This window comes from Verticillium nonalfalfae (genome assembly GCF_003724135.2).
Source record: "Verticillium nonalfalfae strain VnAa140/NRRL 66861 chromosome Unknown scaffold_21, whole genome shotgun sequence".
NCBI classification, from domain to species: Eukaryota; Fungi; Ascomycota; class Sordariomycetes; order Glomerellales; family Plectosphaerellaceae; genus Verticillium; species Verticillium nonalfalfae.
This window is the reverse complement of record NW_021167246.1, coordinates 117,397-143,156: the sequence shown is the minus strand read 5'-3', so window position 1 is coordinate 143,156 and position 25,760 is coordinate 117,397. Positions and strand designations below refer to the sequence as shown.

The following is a 25,760-nucleotide window of genomic DNA, read 5'->3' as shown; positions in this document are numbered from 1 at the left end:
ATGCAACAACCTAGGCATCCCGGAACGGCACAAATCTCTTCACCCTCAATCGTTTGGCATCATCTCTGCTGGGCAAGCAGTTCATGTAATGCAGCTAACAGAGGGCAACGGTTTGGTCTACAAAGCGATCCAGCGCACGTCCTCACATTCCAGAAGCAGCGAGTCAGGTGTACCCTCTGAAGCCAAATTTCGTCTTGGAAATAAGGGCAATTTCGCTCGCATCTCTGCCCTCTGCCGGGCTTGGGCCGGAGACTATTGCCAGAAAACCAAGGAACTAGCAGGCTCCCCCCCCTGGCGCAGTGCTGGCTGCAGTCACAGTACTTCGCGCAGGAGGCAATTCCGAGGCCAGGGGAGCCACATGGCCATTCCCACATTTCGCCCCTTCACGATCCACGGCGAGATGAGCTGCCCCTGGATTCTGGTGTGCTTGTTACCGCAAGGGGAGAGCATGTGTGGAGTACAAGATCGTTCCGCGCCCGCATTACGAGCAAGCCTCTATTCCTAGTCCATCGAACGATGATTGCCTGCTTTGAGGGCATGAGAGGCGTCCTACCGCGGGCTGGCGGTTCGTCTCTTTAATTATTGATTCCCGTCCGTCGAGTGTCGTCAGCACCTTCCGGCGGGGTTGTGATAAAGCCTTCATTCGAAACGGAAATGGGCGGATTGCCTCTGCCATGGCCACCCTGCATTGCATCCTTACATCTATATCATGACTAGTATTCTTCGCCGCCCGCCGCCCGAAACGTCACATCTGATGTGTTCTTGGGACGAGAGCCAGAAAAAGACCAAGGACGGGTGGACAAGCGTTTCATTTGCCAGCAGTCAGTTGGCTCGCGCACGGTATTGGTTGCATCGGTCTTCCCCGTCGCTCCTGTTCCGAAGGATTTCCGGGGGTTCTAGAAGCAATGGAGAGCGACAGCGTGCTTGGCCACCTGAGTTTCATGTTTGCTCCAACGCGGGCGATTCGTCTATTGAGTCAAGAAAGCCGTTGCAGATCCTTTTCTGCAGTAGGCACACACCCAGTCGCACACACAGCCCCTGACCGTCCCATGATCAGCGTGGTCGATTCAATGGTACTGTCAGCCCCCGTATTGTCTGTCTCGCTGGTGGATGAACGCAGGCGAATCGGCGTCGCTGGGCTGACCCAGGGTTGCTGGCCTTCACTTCATCAGCCGAGGGCCGTTTTGGGGCATGGGGTGACATTAAGCCAGCGACAAGAGGCATTGGCGGGGCTGTTCATGAGTCGGTTTGGGCGAGTCTTACAACAGTTTGTTCAGCTCGACCAGCATTGAGACCACGAAGAATCATCACCTGCTCAGCCGAATAGCAATGGGAACCAAGTCGAAAAGGCGGTGGGCGAGGTCTTCAGTGAGATGACCATTGGCTGGTCGACCTACCGGCCGGTGATCAGGGGCACTGCCGAAAGTCATTAACCACTTTTGGTAGAGGTACTGTGCCTTGGAAGGCCGCGTTCAGCCACAGCTTTACGAGCTTGCGACGACTCTCAGATTACCTAGGTAGATTCAAATCGCTGTCTGGCAGCAGGAACCTTCGGCGTCGACCATTGAGACCCCTCAATTGGCAACATCCGATTGAAGCATTCGGTCTACTTGCTCCAGCCAACATGTCTATCCCCATGAACCGTCTCGGCGGCCGCGGTACGCGTCAAAGCCCAACACCCTTCTGCTTGGCAAGATGATGTCACCATCACAACATACCATTTCTCAATACCAACGAACGCGACGCTAACTCGACCACGCTTCCTCTTCTAGCCTTCGCCCACACGGACAACGACGATGACGAGACGGAGCGCGAGTACGACCGCCTCCGCGATCTGGCCCGGGCCGAGGCCGAGAAGCGGGGGTCTTGCTTCGATCGCTCCAAGGAGGCCTACCGCAACGGCGACGGCGCCGCCGCCAAGGAGCTCTCCAACCAGGGCAAGCACCACGACGCCCAGGTAGACGCTTACAACCAGCAGGCGTCCGACTTTATCTTCCGCGCCAACAATGCCCCTGGTCGCATCGACGAGGACGAGATTGACCTTCACGGCCAGTTCGTCGAGGAGGCCGAGCGTATCCTCGAGATGCGCATGCGCGCCGACCGCGACCGTGGCCAGTCGCACGTTTATGCCATTGTCGGCAAGGGTCACCACAGCGAGCGCGGCATCCAGAAGCTCAAGCCCGCTGTCGAGAAGCTCTGTCGCGAGATGGGGCTCAACTATGCGACGGATGAGCATAACACGGGTCGTATCCTGATCAACCTCCAGGGCGGCGAGGCGGTCCTCCCGCCGCAAGGTGGCAAGCACCATGGCCAGCAGCAGCAAGGTCATCACCAGCAGCAGCAGCAGCATGGTGGCTACTCGGGCCACGGCCAGCAGCAGCACGGAGGACAGCAGCAGCAGCAGCACCACCAGCAAGGTTACAACCAAGGACAGCAGCAGCACCAGGGCCAGCAGCAGGCCCAGCAGCAGCAGGACGAGGGTGCGGATCTTCTTGTCAAGCTTATGCGCAAGATGGAGAAGCACTGCTGTATGATTATGTAAATATGGGCGGACTTGAGCGCTGGGTAGTAAGACTGGCTTTTTGGATGGAACGTTTGGTTGGGAGACGTGTGACCCTATTCCAGTAGGGCTTGATACCATTGGGGAGGAGGACTGAATTGATTCTGGAGATACGGTTTGAGTTGCGAGTTAATCATGAGAGGCATGTTGCAAATTTGGTTAAGCTTGTGCCGGCCAGGGCTCTCTGGAAGCTACCTCTAGTAGTGGCCGCATCTCAAACCACGCGCCAGACTTTTTATAACCAGCATGCGCCTCTACATGATAGCGTGTCCTCAGCGGAATCCATCTCGGACGAGACGTTCTGAAAAGGCGATGCCTTGGGCCAACCAGTCATGAGGTTGTTCCCCAGTCACCTGGTGGCTTATCGCCCAATCTTATCCTTATCGCTACTTTTCCCGAATGAGCTAAGTGCGCTCCAATTGGCCATTCCAACCTCCAAGGACCCTCCTGACAAGCCGCGATAGCAACCTCGCAGCCAGACAGCTTTACATCCCAAAGAAATTTCATCATCGCGACAATCCATCTTCCCTACCACGACCATCACGAAACTCCAATCACCCACCCGAAAGTCCCCCAACCACACACACACACATCACAATGGAAGGGTACGCCTCAGCCTCCGCCGCACTACCCGCCTCCCAGCGCCCCTGTCGGACTACCGAATCGCTAACGAACCTCCTTCCCATAGCTTGACAAGGACCGAGGAGGCCATGCTCCAGCAGCGTCTCCAGAAGCGCCAGGTCAAGGAGTTCATGAACGTAAGCAACCCCGCCAGCAACCCACACTGCATGAGGAGGAGACATAGACGCCGTATGCCAACTTCACGAAACCTCGGCCGATTCTCCCGATCCGCCGCCGCGGCCCCTTTGGGGGGAAAAACGAAATCGAAGGAAAGGAAAAGCTGACCGCGAGCGAAACGTCACAGATCTTCGGCAACGTCGTTGACCACTGCTTCAACGCCTGCATCGACGACTTCACGTCCAAGACGCTTTCGTCGCGCGAGAACGGCTGCATCACCCGCTGCGTCCAGAAGCAGATGTTCTCTCAGCAGCGTCTCAGCGAGCGCTTCCAGGAGCACAACGCCGAGATGACGGCCAAGATGCAGCAGCAATAGACTCCCTGCACGCATGCTTGCACCGCGTGAGGCCTCACTCAGAGAGGGAGGGAGAGAGGGACACGCATGGTCTCAGAGCAAAACAATCACACACACCTGTATAACAACCATTATTGTATGCCCCCGTTCGTGGGATGGGTATGGGGAGCCCCTGCTTGGATCGGGCCGGTCGAAGAAGGGAAAGCGGGTTCACTCGAACGTGTACATCACAAAGAGGGTGGGAAAGGGGCGGCGCGGGCATAGACAGCAGGCGGTGGATAATGAAACCCCCATTGCCGCGGTTGCTTTCGAAATAACATATCAAAATCTCACTCCATCATTCTACCTTTTTTGACAGTGCACACTGACTCTGGCTCACTTCATTAGGGTCATCGATGTTGAAAGGCCAATCTGAGGTATCATGGCTACCGTACTAAAATTTCGTACTATCTAATGTCACATGGCCCGCAACGACGTTTTGTCTCGCGACTGCCAGTCCCCTCCGCAAAGAGTACATACATCCAACGCCCATAACCCCATTTTCGTCTCCCCAAGATGCTTCCTTCCATCCTGAGAGAGTGGCGGCCTGATATCAAAAGTTGCCATAGACATAACTACTCCAAATCCTCCATGAGCACGTCTCGAACGGCCTCCATCTGCGCGACGACCTTGGCCTCGAGCACATTGTCCGGTTTCCTCTCATCCCCGGCAGCGTCGATAGCTGCGCCTCTCCATTCGACCTCGCGCTGACCCAGGGGCAGCAGCCGCTCCTTAAGAAGTTTGCGTGTTGAGAGCCAGAAGTCGATGTTTTCTAGAAGTGATGCTGCGTCCCAATCAACTGCAGGAATGTCGCGGTTGTTGTTCACGCGGAGAGCGCCGATGACCTTGGTCAATAGAGCTAGCGAGTGAACCTCGGAAACAGCAAGGAGCGTGACGTAGTGCGGTGCATCGCGCGAGGCCGTACGACTAGCGCCAGGCGCTTCAAACCTCTCCACGCTGGATTTGAGAAGGTGGGGGAACTGGTTCAGAACATAGGCGACCTCGGGCGCCACTGTCCCGCCGAGAGCAGTGAGGAGGTTGAGGAGGAGAGGTAGGACACCCTTCGCCCAAATGCTGTAACACCTCTGAGCGCCGACAACGTCGGAAAATGGCGAGATAATGCCTTTACGCATGTAATTTGTAATGTTAGCCGAAGTGAGGTGGCTCAGCAAGCCATCGGCCGCCATCTGTTCCGCGAGAGTGGGCAGTGTAGAAAGCTCCAAAAGGAAGAGCAGACTCAGCTCTCCGTAAATCGGGTCGCTGTTGGTCGAGAGTTTGTCTGACCAAGAAAACAGAGATGTCGCTGCGTGCATGGCGTCGTATGACGCCATGATGTTAAGGATTTGAGTCTGGCACTGGTCCATCGCAGGCATACTCAGACAAGCCTGAAGAATCGCGGTTAGGAGGGCAAAATCTTCCGGCGCGACCGCCGCATTCGAGTCGTGCACAAGACTAATCAGTGATCTGAAGCCCTTGGCCACAACGGTATCAAGGAGGTTGAGAAAAGTCTGTGTCAAGGTTGTTGACGAGCCTTTGGGACCAGATGTTGAAGCTTTGAGGCTTTCCTTGTCCGCGGAGCCGTAAAGACGTAGTGTGACATAGACTGTCTTCAGAATGGTCCGGTGGTATTCGATGGACTCGGGTCCGAATGGGTCTTGGACGGCGTTGATCACACTGAACAGGCTGCCCAAGATCTGCTTGATGTCTTGAGATGTAGGAGATGTACCGACGAGCCGACGAAGCAACATCAAGGCCAAGTTGGCTCGATCCTCGACGATGCGCACGAAGATATTCTCGGGACCTTGAGTTGACTGGTTGGCGTTGAGACACTGCTGAGCTACTTGTAGCATTTGCTTCTGGACATTAGGGTTCTCTGGCAATGAACTGCTCAATTCAAGGAGCAAGAACTCCCACGCGTGGAACAGAGACTGGGAGATTATTAGCAATTGGCCAGACTTCGCTCTGGACAGGCCAGACTTACAATTTGGGCATCGACCAGAGACAAGTTGGCGTTCGCGATGCCCATCTCATTCCTGAATCCATCATCTCGTCGACCGTGCCAGCCGGGATCGAAGTCCAGCATCGTGTTTGCACGATCCAGGGCGTAGTAGTACCACTTTCCAAGCTCGCGAGGCTCCAACGCCGTTCGCTTGAGGCTGTCCAGGGACACTCCAGGGTATTTGGACGCAAAATTCTTCGTAAAGTTGTTGTGCAGTGAGTTGTTGTAGCTTGCCACCTCGACACCATCACGGAGAAAATAGTCGAGATCCGCCACAAGGCTTTTCGCCAGCTCCTCAGCACCGCCCATCTGTCGCTGATGGTACAGCTGCATAGCAAAGATCTCAGCGATGTAGGCCGCCATCTTAGCCTCGACCGCTGCCTTCGTGGCATCTGTCCTCGCGGTCGTGCTTGAGGTCTGTAGCTCTCGCACGAAACGGCGAAGGGACTCGAAGTAGGATGAATCCCTCTGCATTGTGAAGATTGTCCACGGCCAGTGATTCTGCGCTGAAGCAACAAAGTCGAGAACCTTCAGCGCCTCCTCCCTCTCCAGGTCGTTGATGGCCTTCAGCTTAGCGAATGCAGTGCTTAGAACAGAGGTGGTCGCTGATTCAGTGGTTTTATCGTCACCCCTGCTCAGCGCGTCGCGAGGTGTTCTGCCTGTGAGCAGGCAGTTTGACATCCACTGCTGTCGGTTCTGTACTATGATAGAAAAGAAGTGCCATGTGGCACAAACTTCAGAAGATTGAAGGAATGGCTTTCCGAGGCCTGACAGTAGTTGTAGGAACGATCTGGACAGGAGCGGACCGAGATATCCAAGCAGAGATGGGGGGTCGTCGTGAGCTTTAGAAGCATTGACAACCAGTGCCCCAAGGAGCGCCATCACGGGTTGCTTGAATTCTTCATCAACAGCGCTCAGTCGAGCAAAAACAGAGGTTGCTTTGAAGAGATACTCTTCAAACGCGGTAGAAGGCCGCTCCAGGAGAGATGCCACACGCAGCAATGAGGTTGCGAACCCGATCGTCGAGACTACCTGCCTCCTGATGGCAGACAGCTTGCCGAGGTATAGAGTGGAATCCGGGATGCGCAATGCAGTGATCCAAGTCCCAAGAAGAGCCTGAAACCTCAACGAGCCATTGGAGCCAGAGAGGAAAGACTCAATGATGTAGTCAGATGCTGGCTGCAAGCAGATGGACAGTGATTCGGGGCTTCTGGGGTCGCCGATGGAATATGTGTCAGTCACAAGCCTCTCCATGATGGGGATCAGATCTTGAATCAGTATTGTCTGATGGATTTCCGATGGGAACCGCCAGGTAGAGGAGCTCTCGAAGACATCAACGGCACTTTGGGCAATAGCAAGGCTGACTCTTGCAAGCACCTTGTCCGCAACTCCGAGCCAGACATTGTTTGAGACTTTCTGGCGGCCGACAATCTTGTTACCAGACTTCCGCTGGATAGCGCTATGCATTACGCTGTCGACAAGGCTTGAGAACAACCTGATAACGGAAAGCAGGAAATCAAAGCGATCGGGTGATAGGTCAAGTTGGCCGACCAATCTAGTCAACTTTCCGGCACGTGAGTCCGAGTTGAGAAGATCGCATCGGGCCATGTAGGACCAGACGCGGGTTGGGCAAAGTGGCAAGGTTGCGTGGAGGAATTGGACACACGAGGTCAAGACAAGGATACCAGGGCCATCGGCAGTCGCTTGGTCGTCTTGTGTATAGACGTCGAGCAGGCTGCAAACGATGGAGATGATATCCTTGTTGCCCGAAAGATGCTTGCTTGTCTCTTCCAAGATTTCAAGACCAGCCTTGAGCACAAGCTCGCCTTTAAGTCCTTTTTTCTTGCTCTTGATTGATTCAGATTGAAGAAGCGTTGAGAGCAGTGCAACAACTTCTGCAACGTCCTCCGTTCGCAAACCCTCCAGCTCACTGTTGAAGGTTTCTGATGCAAGATGCACTTCTAGTTGTTTGCCTAGAAGAGCGAGTGCTGAATGTTGATACTCCATTAGTACAACACGGCCAGTATCGGTGATGAAACGTCCGTAGGTGCCAGCGGGTATTATAAGCGCATCATCCTCGCGGGATCTTCTGCTCCAGGAAGACGATGTGTTGAATAGGGAGATATCGGCCAATAGGCGGAATGTGTTCGTGTTCTCCTCTTCCTGCGCCAACTCGTACTCCTGGAAGTTATCGGGTAAAGAAAAGGTGAGGGAAGGAGTCTTGCGAAGCAGGTTGATAATCGCATCTGCGCTTTCGTCCGTGGCAGATGCACTGGTGAGAGAACGGCAGAGGTTTAGGAATGGCAAGAACTCGTAAGGATAGCGGCTGAATGCTTGGTCGAAGTAGAATTCCAGGGCTCGAGGGTCCTGCAGCGTTTGAGCGGCGATGTCTTGCGCTGGATCCAAATCATGAGATAAATCCCAGTAGCTCTTTCCGGCGGAAAGGACCGAGAGCAAGGCTGTGACGGGATCTGACTGGTAGCCAACCAGAGGGTAAGTGGCTTTCAAAAAGTCGATGAATGTAGTTCGAATGCGGGTGCCCAACGCAGGGGCAAAGCTTCCTTCGTTTGATGCAGAGGCAGCAAAAACCATCTGTGTCACAATATCATAAACCCTGCCCTGGGAAGTGACAGCGATGGCCAGCTGTTCGATTGCTTGCGTGTCATCCTTGAGACCAGAAACAGCAAGGAATCCGTCGAACGGCAAGCCATCGAGAGAGACGATGCTGCCCGCGGACAGTCGGCGTCCGGTGCTGGGTCGAATCAAGGCCTGGGGTTCATTCGAATCGTTAGATTCGAAGACGTCTTGCGACCTCTGGTTCTGGATCGTGTCTCTTTTCTCCGAGCGCTCGGTGTGCGAGATGGTCATGCGGTGGGTGATGACGGTCCAAACAAACATGACAGGACTCTGGCTTTCGCAGCCGGCATCAGCAGCTGTGAGGATGGCATCGTGGATCTTTGACAAGACGTCTGATGAGGCAAGATAAGGGTTGTTCTCATCGGGGTGGAGGTCAATGTCTTGTGACAGGAAAGCCATTGCCCTTGTGGGATTCAAAAGCTTCAATGAGATCACGCAGACTAATGTGTGAATGGGGAGCACAACGGAGGCGATGCTCTCATGAACCTATTTTTCTCGTTAGTGGGACAATCTCTCCATCGCCCAATTCAAGGAAGGCATACCGCAGACAGGCCTTCGAAGAAGACGCAAGACTCCATTAGTGTGAACCATTCAAGGACAAACGAGGGGGCCGCAAAAAGGTCACCATGGCTGTCCAGGGCCTGAAAAACAGTGGCCAAGGCGTGTGCAATTTCGGTCAGCAAGGTTCGTTGCCATTCAACCTCGATCTCGTCGATCAAGATGCTCTTATTGTCAGTCTCTCGTTCAAAGCCGTTGCCAAGGCTCTCGACTGTCCGAGCTATCCACTTGAGGTTGGTTGAAATAAGATTCTCCGCCAGCTTGGTCAGATCCTCGGCGGGTAGGACAGGGTAAGTCGCTTCGATAGCCTCTTCAGTGCCTGTGGTAGCTTTGGGCTGATGGCGCAAAGTCTCACCATGCGTCAAGTCCGCAGCCATGGCCAGAAAACGACGCTCTGAGAGGTAGGTCTGGAAAATGCGTAGGCGCTTTGCTTCCTCCTTGTCAAACGCGGCCCATATGGCGTCGGCATCCATCGTCGCGCCAGATATGGGGACGAGGCTCGATGACTGAGAGTTGCTGACGCCAGCAGCTTCTTGAAGGTTGACGGCATCTTGTGTTGATAGTGGCCCTGCGAGATGAGCGGCAGGTCGAGCCTGAAATTCGAGAACGACGATTCGAAGCGCTGCAATGAGGTTGACATTGCCAGCTTTGCTTAGCCATGTAGCATCCCCCTTTATGGTGCCAATGTCATATTTGCCGTTCGGTGTCGGGGTCACGTTGATGGCAGTCGTCGTTGTCTCGAACTGCTTCTTCGTCGCATCGTTGGATGGGCTGAATGCAGTTGCTGGGTCTCGAAGGAGTGATCGAACATGTTCGTCTTTTAGAAATTTGGACAGGGTTTCTGTGCTTCGACGTTCGCCGGTGGGCTCAGCTAAAGCTTTGGCGACGAGCCTCCAGGAGCTGGTGGCACAGATGTGAGCAATGGCAATCAACAAGGCAGCGCAAACAACAGCAGGGAGCTGCGTGGGAGGCACATACAGAACGCTGGTCTCGCCCTTGAGGCAGTCCTCCAGCGGAGGAAAATAGATCTGATCTGTCAGTGGCGCCATTGCCGCAGTGCTCGAGTGTGTGATGCAACCAAGGCTACATGAGACACCACTGCTGGCGAAAGTTGCGAATCAAGGCAGACGAACGCGGTCCGTCGCGATGCACCTTTGGAGCAGTGGTGTTGAGCTTTGGCGGTACTTTGGTACCTGCCTTACCTACCTACTTCCTGCCCTGTCGTTTTTTTGTAGAAGCTCGGACGTTGCGCGCCTGCAAGCTTGTCAGCCACAGTCGAGAAGCCGGGGCTTTTCCGGATTACCAAGAATTGTGGCTCGGCGGCTCATTCGACTGGCCTGCCCGAATGCGGAGCTCTAGGAAGGCATCTTCCGAGAGATAAACTCAGGGTCCAATGAATGTAATCGCACTGTGGTCCTCGCCTTGGGAGAGCCATGGACCACCGTGCCAAACGGACAAAACACAGTATTGAGGGTTCCATCACACGTATTTCGCCCGCAACTCAAAAGGCTGGTTTGAGTTGACTCACCGAGGCCACGTCAACTCTCAACAACAGAATCCCCAAGGGCCGCGCCAGGAGGTTTCGATTGAATTATATCGCTTTGCAAAAGTGGCTGTCTGACAAGATGCCGTCGCTCGACATCATCGATCACTCTCCCCACCATCCGGACCCCTCGCCACCAATTCCCACGGCGTCAAACCTCATCCTCATCGACAATTATGATTCTTTCACCTGGAACGTTTACCAGTACCTGATTCTCGAGGGCGCCAATGTCACGGTCTACCGGAATGACAAGATTACTCTGGAGGAGCTGGCCAGCAAGAATCCTACGCAACTGATCATTAGTCCCGGTCCCGGCCATCCCTCGACCGACTCTGGTGTCAGTCGCGATGCCATTCGACATTTCGCCGGGAAAATCCCCATTTTTGGCGTCTGCATGGGTCAGCAATGCATATTTGACGTCTATGGTGGCGAGGTCAGCTCGGCTGGAGAATGGTTACATGGCAAGACCTCGCCTCTGACCCACGATGGCAAGGGTGTGTATGCTGGATTACCCCAAGAGCTCCCCGTCACCCGTTATCATTCTTTGGCCGGCACGCAGGTCACTCTTCCTAGCTGCCTCGAGGTGACCTCGTGGGTAGCAAAAAGTGACGGTTCGCCCGGTGTCATTCAGGGTGTCCGTCACCGAGAGTACACCATCGAGGGTGTCCAGTTCCACCCAGAGAGCATCCTGACGGCTGAAGGTCGTACCATGCTGAAGAACTTCCTTCTGCTTCAAGGAGGCACTTGGGCAGAGAACTCTCGTCTGCAAAAGGCTTCTGCCAGCAATGGTGCCGCCAGCACTGACACTCCGGCACAGCCCGCGCCGCCCGCTGCCGGTAAGAAGAACAATATCCTGCAGCAAATCTACGACCGCCGGAGGAAGTCAGTCGCCGCTCAGAAAGAGATCCCTTCGCAGAGACCTGCGGATCTGCAAGCGACGTATGACCTAAACGGAGCGCCGCCGCAAATTCCATTTGTTGCTCGACTTCGTCAGACGCCATTCGATGTGGCTCTCATGGCGGAAATCAAGCGAGCCTCACCCTCGAAGGGAATCTTCGACCTGAGCATCAGCGCCCCAACCCAAGCCCGGAAGTATGCTCTCGCGGGTGCCAGCGTCATCTCTGTTCTCACAGAGCCCGATTGGTTCAGGGGCAGCATCGAAGATCTGCGAGCGGTGAGGCAAGTTCTGGATGGCATGCCCAACCGACCTGCGATTCTTCGGAAAGAATTCATCTTTGAAGACTACCAAATCTTGGAGGCCAGGCTCGCTGGTGCTGATACCGTCTTGCTCATTGTCAAGATGCTGACAGTCGAGGAGCTGGAAAGGCTCTACAAGTATTCCGTCTCGCTAGGGATGGAGCCCCTAGTAGAGGTACAGAACACGGAGGAGATGACAATCGCGTTGAACCTCGGGGCCAAGGCCATCGGTGTCAACAACAGGAATCTTGAAAGCTTCGAGGTTGACATGGGCACGACGAGCCGACTGAGGAGCATGGTGCCTGAGAACACCATCATCTGCGCGCTGAGTGGCATCAACACATATGATGATGTCCTGTTGTGCAAGAAGGATGGCGTGAATGCCGTTCTGGTTGGTGAGGCTATCATGAGGGCTTCAGATACGAGCAAGTTCATCAAACAATTGTGTTCGGGCTCTGACGCTGAGCCGGAGAAGCCCGCGCCAGAGCCGCTCTTCGCAAAGATTTGCGGCACACGGACCCCTGAGGCAGCGGAGGAGGCTGTTAGGTCAGGTGCAGATTTCATCGGCATCTGTTTAGTGACTGGGGCTAAGCGTTGCATTTCTGATGACACTGCCCTAGCCATCTCGCAAGTCGTTCATTCCTCTTCGGCGGCCCGTTTCCTGCCACCTATGGGATCATCGGCAGCAGGCAAGGCCGCGACAGACTTTTTCAGCTCGGCAAAGACGCGGTTGTCTGGTTCAAGAACACTCCTGGCCGGTATCTTTCAGAATCAGCCCCTTGATGAGGTGCTCCACAAGCAAAAGCTCTTCAACCTCGACATCGTGCAGCTTCACGGCGATGAGCCTATCGAGTGGGCGAGCCTCATTCCAGTGCCTGTCATCCGCGCCTTCAAGCCTGGCCAGGTCGGAATCGGCCGCCGTGGCTATCACACAGTTCCTCTTCTCGACTCAGGCGCCGGCTCTGGCAAGCTCCTTGACTTTTCGAGTGTGACTGCCACGCTAGCTCAGGACCCTGAGCTGCGGATCATGTTGGCTGGCGGCCTCAACCCTGACAATGTGGTTGACGCTGTACGGGCCCTGGGAAAGTATGCCAGCCAGGTCATTGGCGTTGATGTGAGCAGTGGCGTCGAACAGGATGGCAAGCAGAGCTTGGAAAAAATCAGAGCGTTCATCAAGGCTGCCAAAAGTTGTCATGTAGTTGCGTAGATATGATAGATTGCACCCAACCCATGTCTAGGAAAACAAGAGCCTGTCGAATTAGTGGCGGTCAACGCATGTGACTAGAATTTCACGGATTACCTAGATGTGGTCCTCTGGAGGCCTTTGCATCATTGTCTGCTGGGAAGTGCTGCCAAGCAAGCGTACGCTCTTCTGCTGTCGTTCCTTCAGGATTAGTCAATACGAACTTTGAACAGAGCCTATTAGCACCTTGTTACTTCGGTCAGGAGCCATGGTTCTGTTTCGTTTCGGACATTTTACTGAAAGCAGGAGCAGGTCTTGAACCCTGGCTCTCACAACCTCTTCCGTGAAGGACTAGGAAGTTCAATCGCAGGGATGGATCAGAATTTCTTCTTGGAGATATAAGTTTCAGCAAAGGTTCTTCACCTACAGCTAGCTCAAACCTCGGGAGAAGCCATCCACTTGCGCGCAAACTCACATTTCATACAATATATCTAGCATTCATCTAAATACGGACAAGGTGAACAGATATTCTCCCAGCAGTTCCTTATGCTGGAATTGTTTCATACAGTTGGTCTTTCTAATTGCGTCGTTTCCTTAAGATTTACTAAGCTATCTAATGCGAGCATCAGGCACTGCAATACCTGCCTGTTGAGGACCTTTCTTACCATTAGCAGCCATGGCGCCTGCGATCTTCAAGAACATGGTGCTGGCAACAGCAGGGCCCCTACCCGGCCAATTCACAGAGGAGAATCTAGCTACGTGGATCAAGCAACGCAAGGGTCAGTTCGTAAAGGACATGGATCAATCTATCACTCATCTACTTTGCACAGATGAGCAATACAAGGCACGAAAGAAGATCAAGAGAAGTGTGTTTAACTCGGCCTCAGCCAGATATTTCCTCTCAAACTATGCCGTCTCGAGGCCAATTTCAAGGCAGACTTTGATGCTGACTTCTGTCACAATAGTTAAAGAGGCCCAGCAAAAAGGCAGTCGTATCCGCGTCGTGCATTACGACTGGTTCGAATTCTCGTGCAACCGTAACAAGAAGCTTCCGGAGAAGGAGTACTACTTTGACAACCTACTTGCAGAGGAGAGAGCTAAGCGCAGAAAGCAACTCGCCAAAGCCAAGTCTCAGCGAAACCTGGCGATCGGTGAGCACTGGATCAATCCAGGTAAGTTATTCACAGAGGGGTTGAGCAACGAAGGCACGGCGGCGAGCGCCAGGTTGACAGATGCATCAGATTTATATCGAGTCTTTGCGGATGTTTGTCCCTTTGAGTATCAGGTTGAGCTCTTCCGCATCTTCACAGACAATTTTGGCACGTGCGAGGAGAAATACGTTCTCTATGTAAGTCCCAATTCACTGCCTAACTGAGCAACGCGACGCGTCTTCGACGGACGGTGTTTCCTTCGATCTCACAATAGTCGCGACGAAAACGCGGGAGATTTTCGACTGACAATACCACTAGCTCTTCCAATCTTTTGCCAAACCCACTCTATACTGGTTTGGTGTCAAGTACTACAAGAAGGACGACGGAAAGAGGTGGATGTTGAAGGCCATCAACCGACCGTCGCCCTGTTCCCGCCCCTTTCACACTGAATTCGACAAGTTCAAAGACTTCTTCAGGCTCAAGACCGGTATTGCCTGGCACGAGCGTATCACCAAGGCAGGCACGACCGAAAGTACCTTTTTCCAGTACACACCACCCGTAAGTCATGACATATCGATTCTTCACCGACATTCATCACATTTTATCAGTGGCTAATAGCAGTGATAGACGGGAGGCAAGCCCGTTGGCAAAGGATTGACCAGAGGAAGAACACATGAAGATTGCCTTGAGTTGAATCGTCAACTACGACGAATGCACAACGATTTATTTGGTGACACGCAGACAAACAGCGAGAAGAACCCGTCAATGATTGAGGGCCCAAAGACTCAAGATCCTGCTCAAGAGTGTGACCAGAATAGCCACCAAAGCGCCAGCGACGCAACGGATGTGGGAACCATGAATCAAGACACGGCCGAACAAGAGTTGCTTGAGCTGCTCAAAGACAAAGGCATCGAAGACGCCCTGGACCGAACTCTTTATTCTGTGGCTCAACACCATCAGAGCACATACAGCGGTTACCATAATGAAGCCCGTTCGCCAGACAAGACGAAGCTTGAGATACCTCAACCCAGAGATGCTCCTCTATTCAAGCCCGATCAACTCTTGTCTGACAAAAACTCAGCCACTCATAGCTCCTTCAGTACGGTTGAGAGTTTCAGGAGCCCCAGTGTGCCCACTTTCGACGAGGCTGTTATCGGGACGGACGCTGCCCAGGCACAATTGATCCAAGAGTCTATCGACCAGGCCGCCAAAGATGCCAACGGTGAAGAAGGCCAGTCAGTTTCTGAAAGAAGTCAAAAAGATGGCGGAGTCGACCTTGACGATTATCCCTCTGGCAGACAACAGGCTGCCTCTGACAAGAGCAAATCAATTGATGTGCTGCTCAAGGCTGCCAATGCTAGCCAAGCGGTTCGGGATATCTTGAGCAAGACCGAGTTTGCTCGTGTCATGGGCGAACTTGATGACTTGCCCATCGAACAGGTCAAGGCTCGTGACTTCTCTCAGGACCGGGAGCCGGTGAAAAGCCACACGATCGTTGAGCCAGACTATCTCGAGATTCCTAGCGATGACGTTGAGGAGAACCCTCTGAGCCGAGTGAAGTTGCAGCCCTGCGACAGAGCCAGAATCAGAGAAGCTTTCGAGCACATGACCTGGTCGCAGAAGCGCAAGAGAGACACCGGCAAGGACATGGCTGCCTTTCGCACTCCTGAGAGTGCTGGCACCTTCATGGGCGCAAGCGAGGTCAGGGTGGTCACCAAGCGGGTCAAGAAGGCCGCGAAACACAAGTCTGAGGCTCGCCATATCACGAAGGCGATGCGAGAAACCGCAGGTGCTGAGATTATGCAGGAGGGCACCTTACGGCCTCTGAGTGAAGAACAAGTCGCCCATATCTTCAGCCAGCCCATCCCACAGCCTGGAGGCAAAATCCCCAGCAGCAGGACTATCAGCATGGAATTGAGCCTGGATGACGTGTCAGGTATGGTTGATGAGATGTTTGGCGTCAGCAAGTTCGACGACGGTAGCGACCTCATGACTGAAATGCACGGCGAGCGCCCTTGGCCTGCTGGCCATAACCCTGCCAGCCCCGAGGATGACCCTGCCCACACGAACGAACCCGTCGAGGACTTCGACACTCGAGCCCCGAGCTTCAAGGATATGTCCGCCAAAACTGCGGCTCGTGGCAGCAGCGGTATCGAAGTGCACTGCTTCATGGACCAAGAGACCGGCGAACACCGCAGTGGTACCAGCATGGCTCTTTCGAACAATGAGTCTTCGGCAGATGACGACTACGTGCTCTCCCAAGGACTGAACACTGCCATGCAGACAGACATATCTCCTGCCGACGAAGCCAGCAACTTGATTCAGTATCGACAGAGCGCGCCCCGGACTGAAGCGTGCTTTGCACCATTCGCTGAAGAGGAGTTGATGTTTCAATCATCAGATCTGCACCCCGACGTCTCGGCACACTTCAAGCCGAAGACGAACTGAATTTGTGCTACGAGAGGTACGATTTGACTTCGCCTGCAAATATCGAGGCAAGCGCTGCCACGATTTGCATGTTTCGCTCGGTAGCCGTTGCATATAATTCAGGTTGCTTCGCATGAGTGCGTCTAGCAACGCTACCGATGGGTCACGAGATAACCAGGGGGGGAATGGTTGCTCTTATGGATAGCAAGGCATGGCATCCGGGTTTGCAAGGGTAATCAGGATGACGATTCAAGGCGTTCGTAAAAAAGATACCCAGAAACAAATGTTTCTCTTGCTTCTGGGTTGGCTAAGTTTAATAGCTTGGCGAGCGTTTCTCGCTGATAGGATCGTGAATACCTTAGGACATGAATTCTTCCACCATTTGAGGTGTTTCCCAGATTGCGCCTTACTCGTTACCATCCCATGTTTACTAACTCATTAATCAGAAGCGCAGCTTCGGCATAACGAACACCAGTAGCACCAACGCAACCATGAGCCCATACACCCAGGCATAGAGAATCATTCTGCCGTACCACCCCTTTCCCTCCGTCATGCGCTTCAGTGCGCCCATGCGTCGGCTCGCGGCATCCATGCCCTTTTCCGTCCGGTCCATGCCCTCTCCTGCGCGGCTCAGCAAGGCCTTGTCCTCTTCGAGCGTCGTAGAGAACCGTTGTGATGACGCCTTGAGCGCACTGGCCATCTTCAAAATGGAGCCGGACAGAGCGTCTTGCTCGGCACGCTGGTGGTCGAGGATGGCTTCGGCGGTGGCTGTCGAGGAGCCCGTCTTCGCAGACAGGCCGGTAGTGGTGCGCCGGTTGGCAAAGAGGGCTGCGCGCGCCGTCGTGGCTGCAGTATCTTGTGCTGACGACGACTGGGGCCCCCTCGCACGGAGCGTCTGGGTTGTCGTTGTTGCGGGTGCCGACAGGGTTTCTGGAGACACATGATCCGGATCTCGCGTCGTGCCTGTGGACTGTTCTGCGCTGCCTGGTGGATGGATCGTCTGTGAAGCAACTGAAGGGGGCAGATCTGGTATCTCGGGTTCTGGATCTGATGCCTCGGCATCCTCTGTCCCCTCGGTCGGTATGTCTGTCGACTGCGAGTCCATGCTCTCGCTTGGTGTGGGTATTATTTCGCTGAGGTAGTCTTCTCCTTCAGAACTGTCGCCATCGTCGTCATGTAACTGTCGAAAGCATCAGCCGGGGCCTTGATCGCGGGTTCAGACTGCGGGCGCACCTGTCCCAGATCGTGCATACGATCCACAAGCTTCTCCAAAAGCTCCCGCTTGACGTTCAGGTCGGTCTGTAGCTCCGCTTTCCGTGCCTGAAACTTCAGTCCCATCGTTTCCTGCTCCAGTCTCGTGAGGAGACTCCTCGCGTAGTCCAGGTTCTACGATGACCAGGTTAGACGACTTGTCAGATCGACGCATGGCTGCGAAGTGTAGACTTCTCACCGAGTTGATGCGCGCTCTCTCAAACTCGCTCGACCGCAGTCTTCGCTCGCGCGCTTGGTCTGCGCGGAGGATCGTGTGTTCGAGTCGGGAGAGGAGCTGGGCTAGTTCGGCAGTGCCTCGTTCGGGCGTTGCCGCTGGCGTGACGCCCAGTGCGTGGGAGAGTCGAGCCATTCTGGAAGCACCTGGAAGCACCTCAGAAGTATGTACAAATATGTGCAGTCTCGTCGTCGATCTGGTAGGGTTGTCGTGGTCGCGAGGAGGGGTGTCGTGGGCTTCATACGGCACTTGGTCAGGATGATGTCGTCGCTCGAGCCACCGTGGCTGAAGCTACCCCTGCGAGACATACTAGAGCACAAGCCAGGTGGCACTTGACTGGGCTTTTGGGTCGAAGCCCCGCTCTCCGCCAAACTCTGGCCCATGTGCCCATGGCCAACCCAGTGTTGCTTATCGAACATGGCTCTCTGTCATGTATCACAGCTCAAGGTAGGTGCTTCTTCTGATGATTTATGACACATCCTATGGTTGCCACGTTGCATGGGGCTTGGTTCGACGCGTTTTCCACAAACAAGCCACTTGGAAGTGCTTACAGTACCTAAAGTAGGGAGCGAATCTCATCATGACACCTTCCAGCCATTCGATGCCGATACCGAAACATGCACACCACCAAATGGAGCAGCGACCAGCACCAATGGTTACTGTAGCATAGGCGGCGCGCGTGAGATCGCTAGAGAAGTTGGTCACGACCTAAGCGAGTAAAACAGACGAAAGCAGTGCCACGCGAAAAGGCCCTGCATTTCAATGAATGTGCGTGCGGTAGTTGCCATGTTGAGTCTCTCGTCAGTCCGGAAATTGGCCCGAACCCGCGCGACAGAAGCCAGAGCATGCACTTTGTCCGCCTTGATTCGATAAGAAGCAACTCGTGATCGAGCTTTTCATGGAGCTTTCAGAGTTGAACAGGCGACTGCTTCCAATGAGATGGCATCCGGACATCCACGACGAGATGCCGTATACGTACACAGTTTCGGCTCATTGGTAGGCACTCCTGTTTGAAGCTCACCCCCCGAATGCTTTTTTTGGGGATGCAAAGTCACCAAGGAGGGGCGCCACAGTGAATGGGCTTGACATCAGACCAATCAACCGTACACAAGCAGAGTGACCCTAAGCATGACTGGCCACCGAGGATTGTGTGCTGTGATGCTGTCTTGAAGGCTAGCTCGTCGTCTCTAGCCCGAGGGCGACATCTTCCACATCCTTGCAGGTCGAAAAAAAACAGAGCTCTGTCGGAATGCTGCCGGCTCCAATGCGGAGTCAGTGATGTCAATAGGACCAGCTCCAATGGGTAAGGCGGCATATTTTGAGGCTCTCTCCTTTCCGCAGAGTGTAGATCACGTCTAGCTTCAGGTCCGCAGATGGGGCGCGGCCCCCTCCATGCAGAAGACTGCGCTCTACGTTGGGTCTCGGTCTTCATCACCTGAAATGACGAGCCGAGCGTGGAAGAACGACCTGGACCGCGAATCCCCCGCCGACCGCATGGAAATGAGGGTTACATGCGCGCGAAAGCCGTGACGACGTCATCGTGTTTGGAAAGGCTGGGGTTCCAGGGCCGACAAGATCTGTCACATCGCTCCACTCGCATCCGAAGCGCTTGTGACGACAGATCATGCCCGCAAGATCTGATGCCTGAGCGAATATATCCCTGGCGAGCAGGTCGTAGGAGGTAGCAGCCCGCTCCCAGCAGATACTGGTCCGGGCGGGTCCTCCTCCAGCCAAGAGTTTATTTTTTCTTGTTGTTGTCTCTCCCGGTTGCAGCCCGACAGAGAGATAGACAGACCGTGAGGTGGGCGCGCTGCCTTCAGCTGGTACCGAATGCAGGCAGATAAGGGCCAACACGCCCAACTCGTGATGGGCCGAGCTTGACAGGGCAGAGGCGGCGAGAGCTATACGACGAGCAGCAGACACGCCCTTCGAGGCGACGTGGTAGCACGGTATGGCTCTGTGGCACCAGGTCAATAGTGCAGGTTCTGGCGCTCGGTGCATGCACAACGAGGTGCGATGCAGCGGCACGGCGGGAAGCTTATATTTAGCACACCAGATCACGTCCAGCTCGTTCGTCGCTTGCGCTATATACCACTGTCGCGAGTCGAATGGGACCAAGGATTTTCGGCTGACGCTCCTCGTTCGAGGATGGACCGAGTCGTACTGATGCAGATGCAGGCAGTCGGAAAAATGGCAGGAAATGAAAAGTCCCGGGCCAGGCGTGCGTCTCGTGTTACCACACAAACCAACATCAAAGCAGGCCGAGCTCGTCAGCCGAGCTTGTTATTCGACTCTGGGAGAGGCCGGCCGGTTGGCAGCCAGGCAGCCAGGCGGCCAGAACTTGGTGATGATACGAGTTTGACGGTGGCCATTGCCAGTGCCATGGATGTGGAGGACCTCGGCTCCGACCAGGAATTCAGGCTCATCTCATCTCGTCTCAACTCATCACCAGTGAGAGACCAAAAGTCCAAAGAAAGGTGGGAGTGGCTGCACCTTGGCTCTTTATTTCGGTGTGCCTGCTACGAGTTGTGCTGGAGGCATTTCAGCCCCCACTGCATTAGCCACACCCACGTCGGTACCACACGCACACCGCAAGCACCCAAAGTACTGCTTGCTGACGGCGGCACTGCGCGCGCTGGGGGTTTCCACATAGATTGGTACCTCAGATCAGGCACTGGTGTGCTGGAGGGCACTAAGCAGGCACTCCAATGCTTCGGGCCTGGCAAAACCGCCATGTCTGATATGGATGGATTCCCTCTTCTGCACCCACCTTTGTTGTGCATGTTCCTTTTGCAACACGGCCATCTCCATCTCCATTGCGACTGTGGATTCCTTCCCAGTTTCGTTCCATGAGTCTTTGCCACTGCCCAATAGAGGAATCTCGGGTCCGTTCAGGTGTCTCCTCAAAGTATCATCTGGTGTCCGTCATTGTTGATGGTGCCCCCCTCCCTTCAATCCCCCCCTGCGAGCAGCATCTCTCAGTTTCGTCATATCCACCAGCGACAGGCCTGACCCCAGCTACGTCGCTGCATCGCACCGCTGACGACGGCTAGCTTGACTCGACGGACGACTTGGGTTGCTGTCCTGAGGCGGCACTGCGGAGCCCCCCCCCTGGTTCTTGGACGTTGGACGCTGAGCGCGGGTGCTTGGACACAGAGGCCTGGAACATCACCCCCATCCACCACAACTGGTTTCTCGATCCAGGGCTCCCCGCGAAGGATGGAGTAATCGAAATTGCACCCTGCGCCGCCAATATCAACAACAAAGCCAGCAAACCAGCAGGCAGGCAGCAGGCAGGCCGTCCGTCAATACCAAGCGAACAGCACAGGTGGCTGCACAGCACACCTGCCGCCTGTGTGTCGCTTGTCATCCACCAAGAATTATCTTTCCCCCCCTCCTTCCCCATCCCATGTTGGGTCTGATTTCCTCGTTCCCATTTTGGTCTAACCGATCCAAGGCGTGACCACGAGCGAAACGAAACGATACGGCGCGATCCTGCATTGGGTATTCGTTCCAAGAGCCGCCCTGTCAGCCCAGTCAAAGCCCAGCCACGGCCTGCCTTACCTCCCAACTCACAGAGCCGCTGATCGCGCTGTGCGCTGTGCTGCCCCTCTCTCGCTCTCCCTCTCTCGCTGTTCACTCTCCTCCGCATCCACCCCTGCCTACCTAGCGCCGGCTCGTGGCTCGTTCCCACTTGGTTCCCATCCCATCCCACAGCTCCTCCGAATTCGACCTGACGAGACAGGCCTGACTGACTGCATCACCCACTCGCTCACCTTCTGGCCCGCTGGCCGCCTCCGGACCTGGCAACAATCCCTTCACCCTTTCCATCATTGTTTCGCCGACAACCTGAACCACCCAGCTCGACACAACGCCGTCAGAGACACACACGCAGATACGCAGACCAACTGTCCTGCTTCTCCCTGATAAGCCATCCATTTGCTCGACAGAGGAAGCCAACCGCGCCACTGCAGCAAGCCTCGCGACCAAACCCTGGCCGTGTCGCACCTTTGCGCATTGGCACCCGACACTGCATATCCTCCTCCTCCTCCTGCCTTGCCCCCCCTTTCGACACATGCGACGGGCCCTAATCTCACGATCCCACTACATCCTCACCACCCCCCGACAATAACATCGGCCGGCTCGACTTATCCAGCAACCTCCGTTGCTCACCTTTTCGCACCTCTATCGCGCCGCGACTCGAACGACCGACTCTGGCGCGACTCGCGAATTGAGCTTCGACGCCCCTCGCGCCGTCGCTGCCATGTCAGCCGCGTCTGGCTCCCACCCTGGGGCCGCGAATGCGACCTCGCCCCCGAGCAAACGAGATCTGCGATCTTGGTGGAAAGGCTTCAAGCTGCCGTCGAAGCACCAGGAATCTCAGGGTACGATTCACTCCAGTCGCGCATCCCAAGTTCCACACAGAACACAGCAGCCAGTCTTCAGTGAAGACGTCCAAGGCCGAGTCGACACCGCCCTGCACCCGCTAGCTCATGTTTTGCAGATGCAGGATGCCCATGGCACGGCGAAAGCCTCTGTTGTTTCTAGTGAAACGACAGCTGTTGGCCATATGGATCCTGCACCTGCCGACAAAGTCTCCGACCCCTCCCCGTTCTTCTTTCACCGTCGTCTACACGCTGCACCCCCAGCCCACGCAATTCCAACAGCCAAGACCAAGACTAAAGAAGCTTCTGCAGATACCCGATCCCCCGGCATCTTTGGCGTGCCCCTCCGACAGAGTATCACCTACGCAAATGTCGCCATTTCCCTGATCGACGAGAATGGACAAAGCTACATTTACGGCTATGTTCCCATTGTAGTAGCCAAGTGTGGTGTATACCTGAAGGAAAAGGGTGAGTTGGGCTCTAGAAGCTGTTCACCGTTCGTCTTGGTGCTGACTCTGGCCTCCAGCAACCGGCATCGAGGGCATCTTTCGTCTCAGCGGCTCGGAGAAGCGCATCAAGGAGCTGAAGACCATATTCGACTCACCAGATCGATACGGCAAGGGCTTGGACTGGGACGGCTACACCGTGCACGATGCTGCAAACGTCCTGCGGCGATACCTCAACGACCTGCCCGAGCCTGTTGTGCCTCTAGATCTCTACGAAAAGTTCCGGGAACCCTTGAAAGGCGCTACGAAACAAGCTGTCGGCGACGCAGAGGGACCACAGCTCATCGATAATTTCGACGAGCAAGGTGCCATCATTAAATACCAGCAACTCATCACCGAGCTACCTCCGTTGAATCGTCAGCTACTGCTGTACATTCTAGATTTGCTCGCCGTCTTTGCTGCCAAGTCAGACGAGAATAGGATGAACTCCCAGAATCTCGCCGCCATTTTCCAACCTGGCATGCTGTCTCATCCTGACCACGCTATGGCCCCTGAGGAATACCGACTTAATCAATGTGTCATTATCTTCCTGATTGAGAACCAGGATCATTTCTTGATCGGCATGCAAGGAACCGCGACGGATGAGAAGACGAAGCAGGAGATTGAAAAAGGCACACCGCCGATTAGTGGCCCGACGACGCCTACGCCCAACAGACGATCGACCCTCGGCCGTTCTGCGTCGAACGCAAGCGCTGGCGCCGATAGCGTTCGAAGAGACGGAAAGCTCCGGCGTCATCAGTCTACATCCTCGCGCCATTCACGGCACGATGGAGCCGTCACGCCTAACAGTCCTGGCTTGGTTGCTACTCCTTCGAGCGGTCTTGGTAGAAGCAACACCGTGCCATCGAAAAAGTCACCGCACCTGCCCGCTGGCAGATTCCGCAAAGACAACATTTCGCCCCTCACATCACCCACAGGCCCAGCCTTGACAGAACACATAACGCCAGCAACGCCAAATGAGCAGCCAAGCCCGTCCAGGTCGACTGCCCCATCCAGTCTTGCACCACCAATGGGTGCGGCCACCCTCGCACCTGGGTCTGTGAGCGGCGCAGGCAGAAGTCAAGAAAGGCTCCTCGAACTGCCTCAAGAAGGAACTCCCACTAGGGAAAGAAACTTGCAGAGCATCTTCCAAAGGTCGCCCTCGGGCGAGACCGAGCGCAGGCAACCGAACAAGCTGAAGAAGAAGAGGATACCAGGCAGTGTGAACCCTAGTGCGGCAAGCTCTACCACCTCTCTCCAGGGAGCGCACTCGGCGGCCCCGTCACCGAGCGTCGAGGCCAGCAATCCCATGGACAATGCTCCATTCACCATCCCCGAGAATAGCCCACCACCTGCCCCGGCGCCGGTGGCCGCTGAAGCCCAAGCATCGGAATTGACAGCTCGTGGTTCCCACGCCCCGCACCACACTTCGCATTACCCCGAAACTAATCTCAAAGCAAGCAAATCGCCGCCAGCCTCTCTTCACTCCTCCTTCAACGAAGGCTCGGACATGGATCAACTGGATGAACCTGCGAGCATTTCAACGGCAGAGGCAGCCGATAGCATCAAGGAGAAGAAACGGCGATGGAGGCTGTCCCGGAGCAGGAAAGATGATTCCGGACCTTCGCCTCCAGGAGTGACCTCGCCGCGGCTAGGCTTGGGCTCTAATGACCGTGCCGAGAGGAGCGCGACGTCCATCGGCAGCTCCAGCAACAGACCACGAAAGAGCTTCACGGCAGAGGGCACCGACGTCTCGTCTGGTCCAGAAGTCTTCAGCCTGGATTCACTCAACCAGGAGAGGGACGCGCAAGACAGTGGGCGAGACGAGCCCAAGGGGCCGATTGGCTGGATTCGAAACAAGTATCGGGAGGCCAAGGAGAACGCTGAACAAAGGAGGAATAAGTCCCCTCCCGCGGATACGCGGCAACCCGGTGGACTGAGTGCCGCCATACTACCGAGTCGAGGGAAGAGTCTGGATATCCGAAGAGAAGAGCCGCGATCTACACCAAGCCAGTCGGTTCCACAAGCTCCTCTGCAGCCCGCAACGACACCACAATCGACGACCCAGTCTCAGCCGCAGCCGGTAACTCAACAAGCGACTTTTCCACAGTCAATGTCCCAGCACCCGGTAGCTCAACAAGCGACTCTTCCACAGTCGATGTCCCAGCACCCGGCTCCTCAGCCGCCTGTCACTCAGCAGCCAGCGTCAGCTCCGTCGCAGCCGCCGGTCGACCAGCAGCAACCGATGCCAGTCCAACAGCCGGCCCAACAGCCGGCCCAACAACCAGTGCAACAACCAGTGCAACCACCCGCGGAACAGCCAACAGAGCCGGCCCAGCCGCAAGCACAGCCGCAGCCCCCGGTCCAGCAACAGCCGTCAATTTCCACAACTCCGTTCCCTGTGACTTTGCCAACAACGGTCGAAGAGCCTGAGGAGGGCACCAAGTAGAGTGGTATACTGTTATGGGATATCATGGCATTGATCGTTCTTTGCCTGAAAGGCGCCCACCAGTTGCAGGTGATCAGCGCTGCCGGGCGCGGGAGATCTGCACCATGACAGCCAAGGAGAATACACTACCCACCTTTTCCCCCTCCCCCTTCCCACCCTTTAATACGATTTTGTTCTTCTTGTTCTACTCCTTCCCTTTTCCTCTGCTCCTTCTTGACCTCATCCAGCCGGGTCGAGGCAGATCTCGAAGCTGATTTCATGAAAACCACGGGACTTGATGTAGGCTTCTTGTGTGTTTTTTTGTCACTCCCCTTCCGTTTTCCTCCTTACGTAGCGACGGTGGAGGGGAAAGGGGGATAAGGGAAACGGACTACTTATAATGTGCGGAGTTGTCTCTTCGTTATTCTTTGCCGTTCAAATGATTTCCGCTCTTGACGTGGACCGGAGTTGCTCTTGCCCCTTGCGTGCTCTCGGACGTCGGGTTTCTGCTCTGGGACTGCTGTCGTTCTCCTTTGGAGGCTGATGAACCCTATTTGCCTTCCTTTGATACCATGTATGTACTTTTTTG

At 55.1% G+C, this 25,760-nt stretch overlaps 7 protein-coding genes across 7 annotated transcripts; 5 read left to right on the top strand and 2 right to left on the bottom strand.

Moving 5' to 3' along the window:
- Positions 1-1,624: 1,624 nt before the first annotated feature.
- On the top strand, positions 1,625-2,542 carry D7B24_003787 (uncharacterized protein; the record flags this gene model as incomplete). The annotated part of the gene is made up of 2 exons (XM_028637974.1): positions 1,625-1,658; positions 1,773-2,542. The coding sequence occupies 2 exons, from the start codon at positions 1,625-1,627 to the stop codon at positions 2,540-2,542; spliced, it is 804 nt and encodes a 267-aa protein (XP_028497125.1).
- A 615-nt stretch (positions 2,543-3,157) lies between these two features.
- Positions 3,158-3,674, top strand: D7B24_003786 (uncharacterized protein; the record flags this gene model as incomplete). Its single annotated transcript, XM_028637973.1, has 3 exons — positions 3,158-3,165; positions 3,249-3,318; positions 3,486-3,674. The coding sequence occupies 3 exons, from the start codon at positions 3,158-3,160 to the stop codon at positions 3,672-3,674; spliced, it is 267 nt and encodes an 88-aa protein (XP_028497124.1).
- A 593-nt stretch (positions 3,675-4,267) lies between these two features.
- On the bottom strand, positions 4,268-9,935 carry D7B24_003785 (uncharacterized protein; the record flags this gene model as incomplete). Its single annotated transcript, XM_028637972.1, has 4 exons — positions 4,268-5,620; positions 5,674-8,814; positions 8,871-9,786; positions 9,865-9,935. The coding sequence occupies 4 exons, from the start codon at positions 9,933-9,935 to the stop codon at positions 4,268-4,270; spliced, it is 5,481 nt and encodes a 1,826-aa protein (XP_028497123.1).
- A 576-nt stretch (positions 9,936-10,511) lies between these two features.
- TRP1 (bifunctional tryptophan synthase trp1) lies at positions 10,512-12,833 on the top strand (the record flags this gene model as incomplete). Its single annotated transcript, XM_028637971.1, has 1 exon — positions 10,512-12,833. The coding sequence occupies one exon, from the start codon at positions 10,512-10,514 to the stop codon at positions 12,831-12,833; it is 2,322 nt and encodes a 773-aa protein (XP_028497122.1).
- Positions 12,834-13,485: 652 nt separating this feature from the next.
- Positions 13,486-16,408, top strand: D7B24_003783 (uncharacterized protein; the record flags this gene model as incomplete). Its single annotated transcript, XM_028637970.1, has 5 exons — positions 13,486-13,675; positions 13,775-13,981; positions 14,051-14,157; positions 14,279-14,518; positions 14,588-16,408. 5 exons carry the CDS (start codon positions 13,486-13,488, stop codon positions 16,406-16,408), a joined length of 2,565 nt encoding a protein of 854 aa, XP_028497121.1.
- Positions 16,409-16,829: 421 nt separating this feature from the next.
- Positions 16,830-18,008, bottom strand: D7B24_003782 (uncharacterized protein; the record flags this gene model as incomplete). The annotated part of the gene is made up of 3 exons (XM_028637969.1): positions 16,830-17,567; positions 17,621-17,773; positions 17,838-18,008. The coding sequence occupies 3 exons, from the start codon at positions 18,006-18,008 to the stop codon at positions 16,830-16,832; spliced, it is 1,062 nt and encodes a 353-aa protein (XP_028497120.1).
- Positions 18,009-22,137: 4,129 nt separating this feature from the next.
- Positions 22,138-25,192, top strand: D7B24_003781 (uncharacterized protein; the record flags this gene model as incomplete). The annotated part of the gene is made up of 2 exons (XM_028637968.1): positions 22,138-22,726; positions 22,785-25,192. The coding sequence occupies 2 exons, from the start codon at positions 22,138-22,140 to the stop codon at positions 25,190-25,192; spliced, it is 2,997 nt and encodes a 998-aa protein (XP_028497119.1).
- Positions 25,193-25,760: the final 568 nt, after the last annotated feature.